Source organism: Macaca thibetana, chromosome 17 (genome assembly GCF_024542745.1).
Source record: "Macaca thibetana thibetana isolate TM-01 chromosome 17, ASM2454274v1, whole genome shotgun sequence".
Classification (NCBI taxonomy): Eukaryota; Metazoa; Chordata; class Mammalia; order Primates; family Cercopithecidae; genus Macaca; species Macaca thibetana.
The window spans coordinates 21,954,158-21,969,322 of record NC_065594.1 but is presented as its reverse complement, the minus strand read 5'-3'; the positions used below and the strand labels follow the sequence as shown (position 1 = coordinate 21,969,322).

At 39.4% G+C, this 15,165-nt stretch overlaps 1 protein-coding gene across 6 annotated transcripts in view; it reads left to right on the top strand.

Annotated features, from left to right (window-relative positions):
- The window catches only part of ENOX1 (ecto-NOX disulfide-thiol exchanger 1), a 578,892-nt gene that overhangs the window by 455,654 nt on the left and 108,073 nt on the right, over window positions 1-15,165 (top strand). For all 6 annotated transcript variants that reach the window (XM_050766189.1, XM_050766187.1, XM_050766188.1 and 3 more), the window contains 2 exons: window positions 342-448; window positions 4,384-4,501. In XM_050766189.1, coding sequence (XP_050622146.1) covers window positions 342-448; window positions 4,384-4,501 — 225 coding nt within the window. The remainder of the gene's footprint in view (window positions 1-341; window positions 449-4,383; window positions 4,502-15,165) is intronic.

Sequence of the window (15,165 nt, the reverse complement as noted above, 5' to 3'; positions counted from 1 at the left end):
GGATGCCAACACCAGTGTCTATATATCTATAGATCTAGGTATATAGATAGACCAAATCACATATTGAAACAACAGCTAAAGAATGCTTGCAAGTAGATGCCCAGGCCCTTTTCCCAGTCATACTTAGAATTTGTTTTAACCTAAAGTTATGGAGACAGACTTGAAGGGAGACATCCCCAACCTTGCTAAAATGTAAGTACGAAAGGCACAAATTGGATGGATATTGATGATGTTGTTTCTATTGTGACATCATCCATAGACTCCTAGTGTCTTTGCTTTGCTTCCCTATAGTGATCACAACATAAATTACTTGTCTTGTTTGACTTCCTTGTTCACCAAAGTTGAGCAGATTGTGGCCGTTTTCAACGCTTCTACCAGACAAAAAGCTTGGGACCATTTCTCGAAAGCCCAGCGCAAGAACATAGACATTTGGCGAAAGCATTCTGAGGTTGGTGATTTTATTATTACTTTTTAACCACCATCACACAGCTGGATTGGCAGAGAGTAGCATGGCTGCAGCCATGATGATTTCTGTTACAGTGGGCAGTCCGCCTGCCATTGTCTGATCTCACTGTCAGTTCCAAATGCAGCTGAGATTTGTTCCTTGTCCAGAAAAGCAGCTGACTTAACACTTAAGGAACAGAGTGTTTTTCTCCCCTGCAATGGGAGAAAATAACTTTCCCCATTCATAATAAAGATCTCAGAAATCAACCAAGACACTTTCCCTAGCAAATTATTTTAAAGAAAAATGAAACTTACAATAGAAAACTGGCTTTTAAATACAGAGGGGTTTTTTTTAGTGTTCTATGCAATGATGACAGTTTGCTCTTTGGACAAGGATGCCTTTCCGTCCATATTTTCTCATCATAAGGAGCATCTGAGTCCCCTGTGCTAGCCGTTAAGTCCTATTACACTTCTCTCCAGAGCCAGTGTTGTAAGTGTTGGGAGTGAATATCTAGGCCAGCTGGGTCCACCCATCAGCATCCATGCATGTGTGAAGTGTGAGTATCTACCCCCAAGAGAACAGCCGAGAATTTGACCTCCTTGCCACTTAGAAGGACCAAAATGTGTCATTAGTCATTGGTCGTCCAGCTGTTATTTTTAACCCCACAGAGTAGTGTACGCTTTGAACCTGTAATTTAAAAGTAAGTATACTGTCTTTGCTTCTTTTTTTTAATGAAAGAATGTTTTTCATTTGGATGCCGCTCCATCTCTAGCATGTTAATATTAAAGTTCTCTAAATGATATTCCCCTCTTTCAAAATCCCAAACTTACGGAAGGTAAGGTTTATTTATTTAATGATTTTGACTCACACTTGTAAAATAAGTATTTTATATAGAGTTTGAGGAATCACAAAGTACTATGGGATCAATCATTTGGGTAGCATTTTAAGTGCCCATTAACTAATGCTAAATTACAGTTGAATACCAATAGCACTAGATGTAACATCCACATGAATACCAAATGAATTCTTTATTATCACTGTTATTATGGTGAATACTGAATGACTTCACAATAATGTGACGCTTAAAATGCTAGTGCAATTTATTGTTAAGAAGGACATTTTTTATTTTGTTCACTAATGCCTATGGTGGTTGGTGACTGATTCAGTTCTGTTTTTCTGTTCAAGATTATGAGTAAGGAAGAGGTGGGATTTCTCTTTAATTTTTCAGGGACCAGAAAAATGCAGGGTGCTTACCTGATGTTCTCCCTGACTCTGACTTAAGACTCAGGTCAAGGTTGATTTTCAAGATTAAAAAAAAAAGAGTCCTCTGTTTGTGATGCAATATACAAACTGAGGGTTATGAAAACACAAATTGGAGCCCATAAACTCTGATTCAGATTTGGGAATGATCAATCTGTGAATTGTTTATTTCTTCACATAAAAACCAAACGTGATTAAAAGGAATGTTGAGAGAAAGGCCGGTGGCCTGCTACCGAATAAACCTGAGCATAAAAAGGCCATCATTAGAATGTGAGTGTCAGCAAATGTCACATATTGATCCGAATCACGCTTCCTGCCACGTCTGCCTCAGCTTCTCACCTTCGCTTCACCCTGCCTCCTCCGCGCGCGTGTGGTGGGGAGCAGGATGTGTGAAGGCTTCTATGCAGGTCTAAGGAAGCCTGCTTGCTTTGTTCGGTACTAGGAGACAGAAATGATGCTCCAGAGGGACACATGGAGTGCAGCTGTCAAAGGTGCTCCTGCGAAGGGTCTTTGTGCCTTCCTGGTACTTTCCCCACCTCTTTTGATATACATTAGGACCCAGAATTCTAAATTAGCTGTGATTTTTCTCTCGCATGTCGCTTAATTGATTAGATACCAGTTGGTAATTTAACATTGTGGATGATTTCTCAGTTGCGTATAAGCTTGATAATTGGCTTGATTTTTTCCCACATTCCCATGTACAGCATCTGTTAATTATCTGCAACACCTCTACAGATTTATTAGAGTGTACTAGTGATTTAATGCTGAACCAGAGGCACCCTGTGGAAACAGCCTCAGCATTTTCTCCTCAATTTTTTTTTTCTTTTCCACCACCTTTTCCCACAAGAACAACTACCATATGACAGTTTGTCATTAATCGCAGGGACTAAACAACAGGCCCTTTCAGCCTCATTTATTCTTTCCACCTGACTTTTCCTTGTTTCAAGTGTTTTCAAGCCACCTCTTTGGGAATTGGGCTCTTTGTCAGTAGAAAAATTAGCTGTCCACAGCCTAAAAATTTCCCCACTAATCACATGTGACACCCGCCTCCAATGCCTGATGGTGTTATTTAAGATGGAATTGGCACCTCTTTCTTCTGGGTGGCATAATCAAATAAGGAGGCCTTGTCTGCCATCCCTCTGGCCTCTCAGGGCTGCCTCTGGTTGGTGCCCCTGCACCCCATCTTGGACCTTGTCTCTCTGCTTTCTCCCTTCCCTGTCCTCTGCAAGGGTGATTCCCAGGGTACAGAGCTGACCATTCAAATACTGTTAGCAATAAATAGTTTCCTCTCCATCATGCGGTAGTTAAAATCTGTGAGCTAAGGAGAGAAAAGAATTGAGAGAACCCACAACATGGAGTGATATATGCATGTCCATCAAATGGGCACTGGAACCATGTTTAAAGTCACGCCCCTAATAAATTAGTTGTAATAATTTAGTTTTATTGTTACTCATATGTTTATTGATCATAACGTGAAATTATTTTAACTATTTGATTTTTATTTGGAGACTTTACAGAGGGAAAAAAGAATAATGGAGGCTTTCCCTGTTTTAAGTATTTCTGAAGATAGTAGATGTGAGAGAACAGAATGAGTAAGGAAGGATTCACAAATATGTAATATCCACCTTGATACAAAATAATAATATAAATACTTAGCCTAAGTGATTACAGTGTTCTGATTTTAGGCACAGTAGTAAGAAATGTACTGTGTGATTCTTTACTCTTTACAATGAGTTTTCACATATGCTACTGCATCCAAACAGCTTGTATTATTATTCCTCACTTGTGAGTGAATAGACAAAGTCTCAAATAAATTAAATAACTTGATTGTAGCCACTCCTCTAATAAGTGGAGAAAGTAAGATGTGATCTTAAGATCTGTGGCTCTAAACATGATGCTAAAGCAACCACTGCAACAAAAACAATAACCCCTACATGACCATGTGCAATACAAAAGAAAAGGCATCTGTTTGTGTTTTGTTCCCTAACATCTTACTGATTTTAAATTTTGGATATCTGAATGGTGTGTGTGTGTGTGATCACACATGAGCACATACACACATGCAGGGGCACTATGTTTGCATGAGAAATAATAATGTCCAGCATTATCAACTGACCAACCAAGTGTCTGGCATGATGCTAAGTATTGTACATGCATTAATTCATTTCATCCTCAAAACTATTTTTAATCATAATACTCCAGTGAGCAATTTAGGTTAATAGAGATGAAGAATCTTTCCTAATGTCACACCATAGGCCAATGGCAGAACAGTCCTTTTTTAAAATTCCAGTGTTCATGTTCTTAACCATAATTTCTAAGTCCTTACTGTACATGGGCCAGCCATGTAACAGGTATTTCTGTGTAATCTTTGCAGCCCTCTTAGGTGGATATTATTATCCCCTTTGTACAAATGAGGAAATGGAGACTCAAGAGAGATTAAATTATTTGCTAAAGAGCCCTTAACTAGTCATGGGTGAGCAAGGATTAATCTAAGCCTGACCTTGGTCTACTCTCTACCCCACACCCCTCAGAACCTCCTTTAGGTTAGGTGAGGTTGTATTTGGGAGATAAAAGCCTTGGATTCTGAACGTTAATATGCCAGTCATATATACCCAAAGACCATTGGGGAAAGCCGTACGTGTCTGTGACTCTGACTTGTGTGCATCCTCTACTTGCAGGAGCTCCGGAATGCCCAAAGTGAGCAGCTCATGGGCATCCGCCGCGAAGAAGAAATGGAAATGTCTGACGATGAGAATTGTGACAGCCCTACCAAAAAAATGAGAGTCGATGAATCAGGTAACGCTGATAACTACCACAGAACCATGAGGTATCATGATCTTCCAAATCTCAGATGGGGCATAAGTATTGGGAAATGGCCCTATAACTCACTTTTGTTTGAATTATACTAAACTTTCATCTTTGAGTGACTCTGCTTTTTATTAATAGAACTTTAAACTCCTTCTTGGGAACAGAGTGATTTAAATTGCTCCAGTTGTTTCTCCGTACGCAGATCTGGGGCCATGATGCTTCTTTCAGGGAAGTTTGCCTGTTTCCATAAAAATCCTTTTCCAGAGTACGGCAGCCACAGCTGATGCTAAAATATGGGTAAAACTTGGTTTTAGTCAGTGTACTTCTTACATGGGAATTGTTTAATCCCTGAAGAAGCTTTCTAGCTTCCGAGCCAACATGCTGGGGAATTAGACTTCTTTTCCCATAAATCTTCTGTCACCTAACCTGTAATTAAAAGGCTGGCCCCATTTGGTACCAAGCTAGGGGTGTCACTCCTTGGGTTGTGAAAAGAAGAGAAGCTTAGAGAGAACCTTGCTTTGTGTGCTCTGTCTATTGGGAGTTGCTGATTTAAAACGCTCATTGGTATTGTTTTTACAATACCAATGGATATATATAATTGAATTTACAATGAGTTTTATATATAATTGAATTATGTATAAATCCATTGGTATTATAAAAGCAGGCAAGGGAAAAGCTCATTCAAAACATGAGACACCAAGGGAGACTGCTTGTCTGAGCGGAAGGGCATTGTCCAAAGGACCTAGGAAGAACCATAATTGCCATCATTGCCAAAAAGGAAAATTACAGAGATGGTGTAGATTTGATCTGTCTCCTCATCTGTACAAGTGAATAAAACACACACCTGTTACAGACTTTTTAACAGAAAGATTACAGGTGACCAGGAATCGAGGATCTTTGCTAATTTATTAAGAAGCCAAAATCAAGATTCTGAAAGGATCAGGTCACCAAGACCGCAGGGTGGTCAGGATGCTCTGTTTCTCCAGGGCTGTAGAAGAGAATGTCAGGGGTGCGAGTGATGATCATAAGAAAAAGCTCCTGCATACAGGCATATAGAGAAAGGGCTTTAATTTCCTTGAAGCAGTGGTTCTCAAAGGTGTGGTTCTCAGTCCAGTAGCACCAGCATCATCTAGGAACTTATTAGAAATGTAAATTAGCAGGCCCCACCCAAGACCTACTGAATCAAAAATGTCTAGTGGCTACGGGGGTGTTGGGAAGTGAAATCCATCGATCAATCTGATTTAAGCCCTATAGGAAATTCTGATGCGTGCCAAAGTTTGAGAACCACTGCCTTAGAAACTTCCCCTTTCACCCTCAGATTCCATTCATTTTAATCTTTCAGAAGCTTAACATACAAGTAGGCACCATGCCACTATTTTCTGAAGCCATATATCCCTTGTCTGAAAAAAACCCAGCACTTATGTGTCAATGACATATGTCTCCTACTAAACCCAGAGCAGATTCCTCAGGACTGCTTTACTCTCAGGTTTGTTTATTTGAGGAGACCACCTTCCTCACAAGATTTCTATTCTACAAACCTTCACATAGCAAAACAAGAGAGCAAGGATTTGTGTGAATTTCTTAAGTTCAACAAGATCTTCAAATAAAGAAATAAATTCTTTCTATCAAAAGCACTTTTCATCCTTTGTGAAGCTTCTGGATGAGGGGCAAGTTGAGATGAAACTTGGATTCTTAATATCCTGACAAGGTAGGTGTAGGAGAAAAGAATTGCGTCAGTCAGAAATTCTCATTTGAACCTGTGGCTTTTTTGTTTGTTTGTTTTGGTGATGTTTCTTTTCAAATAACTTGTCAATTTCCCAAGTAAGAATTGTGGATCATTTCACAGTCTGCTTAGGATAGGACCAGAATAATGAACTGTATGCTCCCTGAGGAGGTCTTGCAGCACATACGTGCCTGTTTGGATCAGGGCCCGGCCTCCGCTGCAGAAGCATCAGTGGAGATGTGATCCCCTGACACCTCTCTCGGTGTATTCCCCAGGCATCTGATGAGAGCGTGAAGTGGAGCCTGAACTTTTAAAAAACTTTCACCAGTCTTGTTACTTGGTCAGCAGAATTAATGAGCAAAGAGCAGGGCATGTTGTATACCAGGTTCTGAGGGAAGAGATGAAAGAACCGGAGTTCAAATGCCAGGCCCCGAGGAGTTCAAAGTCTTTTCGTACTTTTCAAAATGAGATGGACCAGAGAATGTGGCATGTGGTTTCTGAAGAAAGCCCAGGACTGATTAAAGGGAAAGGAAGGCAACTAACCTTTTTTATTCCACGGGGCCCTGAAGATCTGGCCCAGAGGCAGGCAGTTGTTTTGCTTTCAGCCCTGCATATTTGAGGACACAGCCTGACAGCAAGAATTCCCATCTGGTCTTTTGTTCAAACCTCAGACAAATCCCTGCTAACTGTTGCTTGAAGAGGGGAGGATGGAGGCCGTTGCCCGAGGGAAACACCTTCCAGCGCTATCTTCTGAGGTGACACATCACTTGTTTTTAGGTACACATTTGCATCTGCCAGTCACCTACACAGGAGCAGTCCTCTCAAAATGTAGCACTCTAATTCACTAACAGGGGAATTGCCAGTCCCGAAGTGGCAGTGAAACCCTCCATCCTTTAAGGAGTCCCCTGCCTATTTCCTCTCTGCTCAAACAGTGGGTTTTTGGCCTCAGACCTCCTGGGTAGTAGCTGACCCAGGAATTCTTGGAAATTCCAGAAGAGAATATCCTTCCTTGTCACCTGCCTGTGCCAGGAGGAGGTGCTGAGGCTGCACCCACTGCAGGGTGCTCTGTCTCTGGTCCCCCAGGGCCAGCTTTGCTTGTCGTCTCCATACTAAGACAAAAAGTACCCTGTAATGGGTTTTCTCTGGGGGGACAGGGAGGAGGTGGAAAGAATTGACTTGCTTGGTTTTTAGAAAAGTCGCAATTTATTGTGTAAGGACTTATATGATACCTTGGGTTTACTTTTTAAAAAATAATCAGAATGTTTCAATATATCTCTGCTTTTTGGTTATGAAGAATATTTCATTGTACTTTTGCTTTTTACCATATATAATAATTTGCAATATATCTTTGGCTATAATTCTCCAGTACCTACAATAGAATTCTGAGGGGGTGGAGTGTTCACTCTTCTTCATCAGTTGAATCTTAAAGGGGAAAAGGAGTTCACTGGAGCAAAACTAAGATGCTTATAAAAATGAAAATGAATTTTGCTAATAAATTTTAAAATGATGACAGATTTATTGAAGCATTCATTCAAGAAGATCGGCATCCTGCTCTGAAGCCTGTGAAGATAATTTTTGACAAAAATTCAAATTTATTGTTGTTTAGTCTGCCTCCTACTGAAATGAAGCCAGACTTTAAAATCCAAATCCGTTCTTCCTTTTTCTCTTTCTGTCTCTCTCTCTTCCTCCCTCCCTCTCTTTCCCTCTCTCCTTCTCCCTTCCCCTTTTCCACTCCCTTCCTCCCTCTCTCCCTCCAGGTTGACTCTGTGGGGCAGGATAGTGTTCACAAGAAATAAAAAGGAGAAAGGAAAGAGGAAGGCTATCCTAGATTGTAAGGCCTCCGATGGCAAAACCCGATACATTTTAGCATTGTGAGAGTTAATGAGTCAATGCATGTAAGGTACTTCTGACTTCACTTACAGTGTTGATCATCTAGTAAGTACTCAGTAAATGTTAACTCTGCTTGTTACCTTAGTCATCCTCCAACACCTGGCACTGGGCCTTTCCCCAAGTACGTAATCAATAAAAGTCTATGGACTTCAATTCACATTCCCCTTCTTCTGATCTTAATGTTTTTGATGCCTTTATCCCAGAAGTTGATAGGAAGATGATAACCCTGAGAATATTTGCTCTAATTAAATTGAAATGGCAAGTATTAAAGAGGCATGTTCAAACAAAATGTTCAGAACTTTATACGTACACAATTCAGTGTCACATGGCAAACAGGCCATGGCCCAGAGAGCTGTAACCTGGCATTGTTTTGACTGTCTACATTTTGTATGCTCAGGATGCTGTGGACCCAGGGGACACAGAGTTAGTTAGATACAGGGTACCCTGTCCTCAGGGTGTAAGACTCATTTATAAAAAGTGTTTTAAGTTAAAAATATTAGGGATGTCCTAAAGCCAATAAATTAAATTTATTATAAACCAAAATGAACATCACTACATAGTGTGTATACCTCACCCAATATTTGATGAGAGTACTTTGAACACAAATTTTGGAAGAGTGAAACTAAAAAGTCCCTTGCTCAGTAGACAAATCATAATTCCTTTCCATAATACACAAACAAATGTTTTTGGATTTTAACTGCATTTCATTTAAACTCTGAGCTCTTTATAGGAGCAGACACTCTTAATTATGAAGTTTTCTGAGTTGTCAATTTTTCATGAAAATTCACCGTAACATAGGTACAAAGGAATTTTGTTTTAATTTCACTAAGAATTCAAACAAGGACTTTCCAAATCTTTCAGCCACTAAATCAAATTAGGAACTCATAATTAGGTTTGGTTGGAACTAGCAGTATCGGCTTACCTGAATAGTTATATATGTAGCTGGAAGCTTTATGTTAAAAAAATAAGTAATAATAATAATAATAATAGGACTCTCTGACCATCCCATTGATTTCTTTGAATAGCAGGACAACCTATTTTTTCTGATTAAGTATTTTCTGTGTGATAGTGCTTCTGAAAGATCCTTAAAAATGCCCATCAGGCAGATTATAATCAGGCACAAGCTTAAGAAGAGTCTCACTGCTACCCCATCACCAGCCATGCACAGAAGAAGGAGAGGGTTACTAAATACCAGACCAGGGTGCAGCAGCTGACTGAAGGGGCCCACTGCAGGGGGCTCCATCCTTCACACTGGTAGAAACTTCCTTTTAGGAAGCACTGAATGTAACCGAAAGCAGGCTCACCCAAGACTGGCTCAGAACTTGGCAGAAGGACAAGAGAATTCAGACACTGAAGTGAGATGGCTCAGTCTGAGGCCACATGCCAGGATCCAAGCTCTGGGCACCTGCAGACCCCAAGGGCAGGGGTGTCTGTGCTGAGTGGAAGCATAGAAGGATAAGCTGTTTTCACATGTAATGACAGCCCAGGGCACCATCTCCTGAAAGAGAAATAGACCAGTGGGGTGTGTCCATCAGTGACGCTGAATTAAAGACAAGCTCTTTTTCTTCTGGGAACCCAAGGGGCCCAAACAAGGAGATGTGATGAATCAGAACTAATGTAGCTTAAAGAGGATAAAAGAAATCTTGCAAGGTGGGCTGAGTAGCCTGCTTTGTTCCTAAACTCTAAACAGAGTTTCATTTGCAAAGGAGCCAAGGCTTTCCTGTTTCTTTCTTTCTTTTTTTTTTTTTTTTTTTAAATCTTGCTAATCTTACCCAAGGAATTCAAATAAATGTTTATTTTGGGTGGGTTTTTAAGTTCCCTAATTTCGTGTGCAGTTACAATTCCCTTTCCATAATGGATATGCTTCTGAAAAGTGTAGACATTTTTTTTTGTAAATTGCTTCACCTTTTAAATGCAAGAAAACAGATGCTATTTAAATTGATCCTGTCGCAGAAGATTCCATTTCAATGGAAGCACTCCTTCTGCCCAACCAGACTGTTTTGTAAATTCACACTTGGAGCCTAAACTGTCTTTAAGCTAAGCCCCTTTATAATCCTATTTTTATGTAGCACCTATCAATGCCATGATTCTTGACATCTCTCTCATATATGCACAAACTTTCCATAATCTGGTATTTTATGTAAGATTAATCTGTGTTGCTGACATTGGTGTCTACGGGACCAAGGGCTTTCTGTAATACTCTTAACTACTCAACTGTGCCACACCTCCGTGAAACTCAGTTGAGGCCTAGCTGAAGTTCTTAAACAATCCATACCTGTTTGAGCCTAGCTTAGACCTGGATGGGGTCTCCACAAGGTTTCCTGTGTGGCAGCCCACCATGTTCCCAGCTCCTGTCAGGCCCTGGCTTCTTGCTTAGCGCCATGAGTCCCTTGAGCCTGGTGGAGGGCTTGGGCTGATGGGCAGTTGGGGACAGAGAAGAAGAATGAGGACATTAGCAACCAATCTTCAGAAAGGGAGAGCCGCCGAGGTCTTGACCTGGGAAAAGTTAAGACACATGGCCAGGAAGCAGTCCAGGGTCACCGCACTGCCGCCTGTGTGCAGCCCAAAGTACCCTGATGCTTATTGACTGCCAGGAACACCATTATCTAGATTACAGATTATTATGTTTTCTGGGCATTTCATTCTGGTAAGGTTTGATGCAGGATCATTACATAGGAGAGTGGATTTAATCCTGTTTCTGTAGCAGGTTTTAAGGACACTGAGGGAATATTTATGTAATAAGATGCAAAGTTGCTATGGAAAATACTATAGCAACCTAACGTCTTCCCAGAGCCAAGCAGCCACTTGTAACAGCAATCTAAATTTACATTTATTTTAGTGTCATTTTATTGACACTCTTAGTATCTCATTCTGACAGGATGTTAAAATATGTTTTCAGCTTGCATTTGAGCAAAATTAACACAGTGTTGTTGGAATTTAAGTGCGGTTTGCACAACTTCTAGAAAAAATCAGAATATTTTTTGAAGGAGTTTAGATGACAGAATCTGGGCAAGTTTGTAAGCTTTTTTTGTTGTTGTTGTTCTTTCCTAAATAAAGGAGAGAATTCTTCAGTAGAATTTATTCCTGATTTTCCATTTTCATTTATAAGCAATATGCAAGAATCTCTGATTATGAAAAAGGGATTATCCTTTACAACATCAGTGAATGTTGTCAAATGCTCACCTGTGATTCCAGCAGATGCTTATAGAAAACACTCAGTAGGTCACCTCATTGCGCTCTAGTGCATTTGACAGCATGTCACATTTTAAAAAATAAAAGTTGTTTTTTGAATAAAAATAATACCTGGTCATTTTTGAAAACCTAACAACTAAGAATAATACATAAAGAAGAAGACAAAATTGTGTTATAATATTACAGAAGAATGGTTTGGCTTCTAATTTTTTTCTTTTCACAGTTAGCTATATAAGTATTTTTCCGTGTATTTTTTTAAGGCTCGGTAGTAAAATTCTACATGATTTTGGTTTCAGACGAGAGTCCTTGTGTAACAAGGCTTTTTTTAAAGTTTTCTTTTTATATATTAATGAAACAGAAAATAGAGAACAAATAAATTTGTATTCTTCCTGGGTCATAGGCTCTTTGCTGTGGACCTTGAGAGCTGAAGCTAAAATCTTTGAGGTGGTCAGAGTAGATTCCTGAGGTTATTAAAAGCGTGGTAACTGGGCCAGACTTTCCAAAGGCATTTTTTAGGTCCCTTGAATGTGATTATGGCAGAGAAGCTATAGATATGTAGGCCAGGTGGTAGTGGAAAAATAGTATCTATTGATTTTCTTCTCTACCTCTCCATCTGAAATCCTAAAGTGTGACTGTAGCATTGTTAAAAGTAGGACACTGACCAAAAGAATCAATACTAGGCCATATTAAAACATACACTGTTACCAGCCTTTTAGCACAGTGATGTGCTGTTTATGAACATCATTGTCCTAATTCTCCTCTGCTTTTATACTGTATTGTTCATCAAAACACAGTAGGTACATAAAGCTATTATAGCTTGACTCCTAACGCTGTTGCACATAAGCTTCGTTAATCAAAGACTTGAAGATGGCAGGTATACTGCATGAACACAGAAAATGAAGACAGGATGATGTGTTGTAGAATTCTAGTTAACCATAGGTAGTTAAGAGCCACATAACTAATTTAAAAAGTAAGTACTTCCTTCCCTTTCTTGGAAATTCCACTTGCCGTTATATGATACTTAGAAATCCTGGAAATTGAAGTTTGTAGGAAATTATTATTATACTAAGCTCTCCCACATCTCAAAGGCTTAGAGACCCTTCTCTTTCACTTGACTGAATGCTCTTGATATCAAAGAGTGAGCAAGAGCTCAGCAGCTCTTCTCCCCAGTTCCAGGACACAATGTGTGAAGCCTTCTAGGAAGTGGCTAGAGACAGAAAATTTTATTTTAGACTTCCGTCACTAGCAGAGAAGTAGGAAGAAACATTTCTGGAGTGAAAGTTGCAAGACAGAGTCTATTAATTGTAGCATTTCCGGCAGGGCATTGCAGCATCTTTAATGAGCCCCCTTTAAGTTCTAGAGCTGCTGTATCCCAAACGCCCTTGCTTTCTACTTGGGGCATGCTGGTCACTGCAGCCCGAAGCAGTTACCTAAATTTTCAGTTCTCAGAGTTAGTTTAGAAACATCTAAACATTGAACACTAGGGTATTGGTTAATTAATGGTATATCCATGAGCAGTCTTGAAAGAAACCATGGTTTAGACTACATAATGGAATGAGAGAAGGTTCTTAATATATTGTGAAGTGATAAAAGAAGTTACAAACCAGCATGGATAATTCCATTTGTGTGTGTATGTGTTATATTCACAGTTTATGTTAGGGAAAAATATGTGAGGATATAGGTCAAAATATTCAGACTGATTATCACCAAATGGTGTAATTACAAGTGACTTTTGTTTTTTTTTCTGTGCATTTCAAAAATGTCCTCAATATATGCACATATTATTTAATTAAAACTACAATAAATATTAATTTATAAATTACCTAGGAGAATCTATGAAAAAATCCATGTTTGTTGAGGAATACTACCTAGACACTTTCAGTCATTCTGGAAAGTCAAGAATAGTAAGGAATAGTAACTAGTATCAGATAATGATAGTTTATTGAATTGCCTTCTTTTGCTTTAAATTAGGGAATTTCCACATTTAACTCACCATAGTATGCTTACCTTCCCAGACCACATAATCTTACAATTTCCTATTCTAAGAGCTAATCATATTGGTATAAATATTAAATAATGGATCCAAGAAATAATTCAAGTTCTAAACCAGGCAGAAATGTTGAGTTCTTACCCACAGAGAGATTAGCGGTGATGAGAAGTTACATTATTTACCCAAGATTGTAAGTGGAAAGTCTAGAGCTCAATACTAGCTTTCTCCTTTTGAGGTTAATAATCCTTTTATGGCACTACTGAATTTTATGGGAAAAGGACTCCAGAATCTCTTTCAAATGCCTTCAGTGACATCATAAGAGTCAGTAACCAAATAAAAGCAACCAAGGATTTTGAGTGCCTGCAGGGTACGTGGTGCCATAATGCCTTTTGGAGGCAAAGATAGCCTGGAGATGCTTATTACCTTAAAATGTTCATCCACACAAAGCCAGCTGGGGCTTCTGCTTGGTCTTCCCAACCTTTTTTTTTTTCCCACTAACTAGAAGGAGATTTGCTTCAACATAAGCAACGCACCCAGCAAACTCTTTGTAAGCCCATCCCAACAGAAATGCTGCCCTTAAAAAATATTCAGGAAATTGGTACCACCCATTTCCTAATTGAGTGACATTTATTTCCTGAAAGCAGAGTCTGCTGTATGGCTTTAGACAAGAAAAAGAAAAGGAAATGCCTTGAAGAGGTGAAGTGCATAGGGAATGTTCATTGCCGTGTTATCTGTTTCCTTTGGTAACCATACACACTGTCACAACCCATGTTTTCCATTTAGCAAGTCCCCAAAAAGATAAAGAGAAGAACGAAGACATTTCTCAAACCTGAGGCACATGCTTGATGGTTGGTCTGAAATGATCTGAGCTACAATATCAGCCCTTTGATTTCCTATCTCATCCCATGTTTTCTTTGCACCCTCAGGGTCTAGGAGAGCCTACCTGAGGATCACCAGTTTATTGACTCACCATCTAATTTCAAGACTTATTGAAGTGCCTCTCCCTGTTTCTCTGCTCCCGAGGCTTTTCTTTATGAGATGTACCTCTCTATATAACTTAAAAATAAGAGTCTGAGGGACAGCATCTACAGTAATATCAATCTTCTTGAGATTCACAGACTCAGGGAAATTCTGATTTGGCAGAGATTTTTGGAAGTAATATGTCTTCTCCCTTCCCCCAATGTCCTAAATTAATGAGAAAAATGAATTTTGGTACCTCCAAATAATGATCAGTTGAGCTGCTGAATAAATACCACAAGTTTATATTGGATACTTGTGATTTTTTTTGTGATTACAAGTTTTCAGGCACAACTTTATCTACACCATGTATTTGGCAAATCTTTTGGAGGTAGGATGAGAGATTTTATTTTTCTTATAGTGATTTACCAGTCAGTTGTTTATGAAATGTCTGCACCTGCAATACTAGACTTTTCTAGTGCAGTTTTTCTACTGAGCATCCTAAACCATCCATTTCTCTACCCTCAGTTCTTTGCCTCCACGAATTGTCTTAAACAATGTCATAATACAAAGCAGTGATAAAATTAAAACAACAAATATTCAGTAAATTCTCACAATGTGTATGGGAGCATATCCTTTGTCGTCGTCTTTTTTTTTTTTTTTTTTTAATACTTTAAGTTCTAGGGTACATGTGCACAACGTGCAGGTTTGTTACATAGGTATACATGTGCCATGTTGGTGTGCTGCGCCCATTAACTCATCATTTACATTAAGTATATTGCCTAATGCTATCCCTCCCCGCTCCCCCCACCCCACAACAGGCCCTGCTGTGTGATGTTCCCCTTCCTGTGTCCAAGTGTTCTCATTGTTCAATTCCCACCTATGAGTGAGAACATGCGG